Consider the following 6,336-nt stretch of genomic DNA (forward strand, 5'->3'; position numbering starts at 1 on the left):
ATATTTAAGAACTGCTTTAAAAAATGAGTGATATTTCAGAAACAAATTTGACTATTAACTCGTACAATAAATTGCTATAATTTAAAAGTTTAACAAGTCTCGAGCATTGCTGCTGTCAACAATATCAAACGAATTTGGGTAGATTGTGATTCTATCTTGTGTAAAACTCAAGTCATAATTGCAATTATCTTTAAGAGAATCCGTCACCTTCGGGCCTTCCATCAGGGCAAGAGGTAATTCAAAGAATCGGCACTCAATAACATTAAAATACATTATCACTACAACAATTCAAGTCTATAACGGATCAGAACCCAGGGCAAAATACAGTGTATACATGCGAGAACGAATCAATTTAAGGTCCCAATAACAAGCTGGTCTTTGCAACTAAATTGTTGAAACTCATACTTAACACGCCAAGATTCATATTGACAGGGGAGAGCACACTATACGATGAGAACGGCGTGAACCTTCAATCTTTTTCATAAAGAACTCCCTATGCAATAACAATTGGATAACAAGCTTGATGGGATTGCATTATTCTCCATCTAGCAATCCCAGTGTATCATCTAGCACCTAATCTCGTATGATCCTGCTTTTGTAATATAACGAACCCACTCAACAGTATTGTAACCACTCTTCTCCCACACCTACAGTGAGTATATAAAATTAGATACCAGACCTAGTTATCAGCATTTGCATGCAAAAAAATGGTTAGGAAGTTAGGTTTCTGATACCTTCAGAAAACGAACTCGTAAACCAGATGCTGTGAACATTGGAACCTGCACCAAAATATATAGAATAAGTGTCACCCGAAAACTTGAAGGGGCACATTGAGATCAACATTTTGTCAATTGTCAGGATCAAAAACATATTGAGGCCTATCCGAATATGCTTTACCAAAAAGAAAGGACAGACAATAAATCACCACTTGATCATCTGCTTTTAAATCAGCAGCATAGTTGGACAAGCAGTGGAAGGAGGGGAAATCTTTTATCAAATGTCTAATAGCGCAGTGTCTCTTACAAGATAAAAGGTTAAAAAATGCATTCCCTCAACTCAGAATAGGCGACTTACACGTATCAGCTTCAACATAAAGGGTTAGGGTGGATCAAAATCACAGGAGGTGTCAAAGTGCCAAAAAGCAAAAGATAAAACCAAATAATAGTAAAACAACCATTGATGATTGACCTTAGGTTGAATGGGCTTCAGACCAAAGTAATTTTAGTACCAATTCCTACAATCAACTACTTATTATTCCAAGTAACAATCTAAAGTATAGTAAGCATTTATTGCAACGTTGAAGCTTTCAACATCAACAATGTATGACTTTAGCAAGGATAGTAAGCTCATAGCACATTGGGAGTGAGTTGTAAGATCCCAGTAAGAATGTTCAGGCAATCAGGAACAGCGAACCCATTCATGAAATTAGTAAAAGTAACCAACAACACACCTGAAACTCCATCTGAATTGGTGGCCTAGTCCAAGATTTCTTTTCTGTCATTGTGGAAATAAGTTCAACTTCGGCACTCAAGGTTGCCTCAGTTTGCCCTGGAAACTTCCTAATCCTGTGCAACAAGAGCAGCAATGGATATTAGAACAGCAAGTATAATATAAGGAAAAATGCTATATCACTGATGGAGAAGTTGGATGCAGAAAACGCTGGGTGTGGCATCACTAAGCAAAATCCACAATGGCTCTCGATCTTGAAACAAAACAACATACTCAATGATACCCCCAACAACAATACTTTTGCATATGCAATACAACAACAACAACAACAAAACCTTGTCCCACTAGGTGGGGTCGGCTACATGAATCAAACAACGCCATTGAGCTCTGTCATGTATCAATAACAATTGGAATAAAGTGAGACACTTACTTCCAAACCAAAGAATCAATAGATGCATTGTATTTGGCACGGCCAGATGTTACTGTGAAACTTGTCTTTGCAGTTTGTTTTGGCACGGGAATTTTTACTACAACCCCAAGTGCAAACAACTTTTCAATAAAAGTACTCTTTACCTGAAAATATGAACCCAAGAAAGAAATTTCACAAAAAAAAAATGCTGGATGGCTGATCTTCAAAAGATAAGGTATTCAAATGTATATTTTCAAACCTTAACATTCACTTCCATCCTTGTTCGACCAAGTTCCTTGATGGTTGGCAGTACTTTAAAGGGAAGATTGACTCCCTCAGTGATACGATACCTACCCCGATAAAATTGTATTAGACATAACAAAGGGTGAATCTTCTGCCACATGGCCACATGAATTCACATAAAAGATGAGATAAACATGGATTCAACGGAACCTTCAAACCCCCACCGCACCCACTGAATATAACATGAAGTGGCTTGTTTGCTGTTTATTTATGAAACTAGATGGCAAGAGATAGGATAAGACAAGAGCTTACTTCATTAGTTCAAATTCACCATCAGGTGGCACAAAACTAACAGTCTTCTCCGAGTTGAACCTTGTCAAATTTACACACTGGTGGAAGGTGACATCATCAAGCTCAATAGTTTTACCACTGCAAATATTACAAAAGAAAAATAATAAAACAAAAGGATAATTAGCCAATGCATTGTAACATATTAGAGCATATGAAAAGAGTGCTAAACATGGAAAAACAAGAAAACATGAAAATCTGTAATATATTTATATTATCAATTCCAATGTAAAATAGGAGAAATACAGACATCTATTTTTTAGAAAAAAAAAATCAACTAGTTAAAACATATATTTAAAAAAAAATTGAAGAGCCAAAAAAAAAAAAAAAAAGAGAAAGGAACCAGCAGCAACTGAAAGCTACCTTTTAGTGGGGCGGGATTTAAGTTGTGACTCTTTCTCAAGACCAATCTTATCATTCAAACCCAACTTTAAATCAGGCATTCCAGAAAGAAAGCATTTCATGAGAATCTTCCCCGTGACATCACAACGCAGAACACTACCTAAATTCACAAACTAGTTAGCAGACTGTCCACCAAATGTCTACATGAAGACAAGCTACATTTATAAGCCACCTTTTGAAGACATAAGAAGATTTACACTTTCCACAATATCTAGAAAGACCTGCAATGAGCCAATGTTAATAATAGTGTAGCAATAATTCTACAAGCATGGATGAAGAATAGTATAAAACTTACCTCATTCTTTTTGTAGACAAGACCTTCTCTCCGCCAACCAACAGCCCCAGTAACTTGTAAAGTAGCATTTGGAACAGGTTTATCTGCGGGCTTTTTTGTCCCAATGCACAAACAGCACAGAATAAGGTAGAGGATTTAGTGAAATATTCCACAGCGTAAACATATAAAGGCATGTAAAACTGTAAAAGATGAATTTAAACATAGCAATTCAAGTTCACTGATGTAAAATTCATGCACAAAAACAGAGGTAATAACATTCGCATAATAGCAATTCAAGAAGTCAAAAGACGACTTTACTCGAGATGTTTTCCTTATTATCAAAGCTGTATTTATTTACCCAAAACCAAGCAGTTACATGACAATGACAATCATGTCAGCAGGCAACATGCATTCCACAAAGGTGTACAATACAGCTGACTGAAATGTTTCTCTTATGGTGACACAACACATATCAGAGACAATATGGTGACATGATGTTTCTTGCAATTATTAAACTAGCAGACCACCAATCATAGATTGATTAGTTCAGTGTAGCAATGGTAAAGGCATGATAGAGCAATCTCAATGGGGAATTTATAGTTTTAACATCCAGAGATAAAGAGAGTAGCAAAGCAACTCTGGAATGAACTAGATAAACCAATAGAGAATGCCAAATAAAAGAAAAGGGGGAAGGCGGGAAGCATATGTTTCTGGAATGGAATTCTTTACAAGGCTTAGGATATAAGTTTGAAGTTTTACTGATGTCAGCCTTCATTTTGTAAATTGCACACAACAGAATTTAAGAATATGGGCATATTGAGTAAATAGCTGGCATATTATTTGATTTGATATTTACTACTACATATATTCATGCAAACTGTATGTTGTTCCTTAATACTTCTTAATTTTCCTTCCAATACGCCCACATTGTTTCCCATCATGTCCCCAATCGTCTCCATGATTCACAGTAGCTATAATAACATTTCTAGACTAACCTTGGACGAAAACGGGGATCGCACTCCTTCCTGAGTGATATAAAGTTTTAAGATCTCTGCTGAAAGATTTTGTGGGTAACCGAAGTCCATAATTTCTGCTCAAAAGAAGTACATGGTAATCATTCACCGATTCAAATGAAAGAAATTTCTCTATCACAAAATTTGATTTGGCAAAACATATTTCTTTAAACTTTAAATAATGCTTTTACTTCACAACCAGTGAGACATCTAAACATCAAGGAACAGATTGGATCCCTCCCTTTACTTGAATTCAAATCATAAAGAACTATGAATATAGCTACAACATAATCTTCTAAATTCCTATAGCTTTTAAACTTACTGTAAACTGAAACCCTTTCATTTACTTTCGATAATAAAACAGAGTAGATAGCATTAAAGTATGAAGAGATGAAATTAGGTTCATTTCTATGTAAGTTGCATACCATCTAGAAGCTCATAAATGAGTACAAAATTATTGCGAATAGCATCCTCATCAAAAGCACCACCAAAGTATGATTTGAACAGTGCAACAGCCTGCAAGGAAAAGAAGTACACGTCTCAACCATCATAGCAACTAAACTTTTTTTATCAGAACAGACAGGCAACAGTAAACAAGACCTAGCTCTTAATGGAATTGATGAAATTTTTAGCTAAATTTAAATAACATTTTTAATCAGGAGGAATATGAAATCCTCAAATTTTTCAGTTGATTTGATTAAATATTAAACTAAACTCTAAATTAGAATTAAATGAAAGGGGGGAAATTTAGTATGCTTCAGAGTTGATACAGCTCCAACTCTTAATTCTTGCTACACAACGGTCTGAGACACAGCTTTGATAACTCAGATGGTACCCCTCTCTAGTAAACTTTATAATTTAACAGCAAACAATCATTTTCGGTTTTAACTACCGACACCTAATTTCTACAACACTATATTACAAGCTAGAAAGTCATCATTATTGAACAACAGTATCAGGAAAGTCTCCACAGCAAGTAACAAAGCCCCCACATAAATATCACAATTTAATGGGGAAAGACAAAGGCTCATGAAGAGTTTGGCAACCTCAACAACGAACTTGAAAGCGCAAGCAACATTAGCATTGGTGCTGACTACAATGACAATATAGACATTGCTGATCCTCATGTAAAAGAAGGAGCAACCACCAATCTGCCTCACAGGACAAGTACCAAGCTCCTTCGTTTGCATAATATGGGTCCGGAAGGCATCCACCATGTTTCCCCTGCAAGAAAATAATCAAGAATCAGCACACAAAGTAGTCCTATTTACAAAGAAACTGAACTCCTAAAAACACAGAACAACGATCTACCAATTGACCATGAAAATACGAGTATTTCTAAGAGGTTAAAGAGAAAATCCTCACAATTACTAACCCTAACCGAATCACTGAGTTTGAATCGTAAAACACGTTTATTTGTTATCCTGTTGAAGACCTATATACACCATCTAAGACCAGTGAAGCACGAGAGAGAGAGAGAGAGAGAGAGTGCGTTACCCGACATCGTCGCGGTAGAGGCGATTAATGAGAACGTCACCACGGAGGTTGAGAAAGTAGACGGCGGAAGCAGCCACCGGCATCTGGGATCGACGGAGATCTCAATTGGAAACGGGTGATTCCGCCGCAGATCTGCGGTTACTAGAAGGAGCAGCAACCACCTGAATGCTCGTTACTGATTAAATTTGGGTTGGGTTCCGAGGGAGACAGTAGTAGTAGAAGAAGAAGAAGAAAGAATAAAAGAAGGGGGGAGGGCATGAGAGAATTGACAATACAGGATTTGAGTAGAAAAGAATGCGGAAATGAATGCGTTTTGAATTTTTAATTATATAATTTTTCTGAAAAAATTTCGTCAGAATTTCTATTATATGTGCTAGTGTTAAAGTGCACAATGCAGGTACTTATATTTAAATTTCACATATTAAGTTAAAAATAATATTTTATAATTATAAATTTTTGAGTTTAATATAACACGATCATCGTTCTTATTTTTAATAATTTTTCACTTGCACGAAAACTAATTATAATAGATTGAATTTTGATCATATTATTATCTCAATAATTTTCTATTTGCACTAGAACCAAACAATTATGTGTATAATTTTTCAATGAATATTTGTGTTTATCAAAATTCTGTTAACTTTAAATACCTTAATTTTCGAACACACGTTCTTGACCTTTTGCAAAATACGTCCAGTGTA

The 6,336-nt window shown here is 35.6% G+C and overlaps 1 protein-coding gene across 1 annotated transcript; it reads right to left on the reverse strand.

The window, feature by feature from the left end:
- Positions 1–237: 237 nt before the first annotated feature.
- LOC112801077 (AP-2 complex subunit mu) lies at positions 238–6,010 on the reverse strand. Its single transcript, XM_025843611.3, has 13 exons — positions 5,636–6,010; positions 5,185–5,362; positions 4,564–4,654; positions 4,121–4,215; positions 3,147–3,236; positions 3,024–3,072; positions 2,813–2,951; positions 2,414–2,530; positions 2,118–2,208; positions 1,880–2,022; positions 1,451–1,565; positions 735–779; positions 238–647 (listed from the first exon to the last, which is right to left on the reverse strand). The coding sequence occupies exons 1-13, from the start codon at positions 5,716–5,718 to the stop codon at positions 567–569; spliced, it is 1,317 nt and encodes a 438-aa protein (XP_025699396.1). The 5' UTR covers positions 5,719–6,010; the 3' UTR covers positions 238–566.
- Positions 6,011–6,336: the final 326 nt, after the last annotated feature.

This window comes from Arachis hypogaea, chromosome 1 (assembly GCF_003086295.3).
Source record: "Arachis hypogaea cultivar Tifrunner chromosome 1, arahy.Tifrunner.gnm2.J5K5, whole genome shotgun sequence".
NCBI lineage: Eukaryota > Viridiplantae > Streptophyta > Magnoliopsida > Fabales > Fabaceae > Arachis > Arachis hypogaea.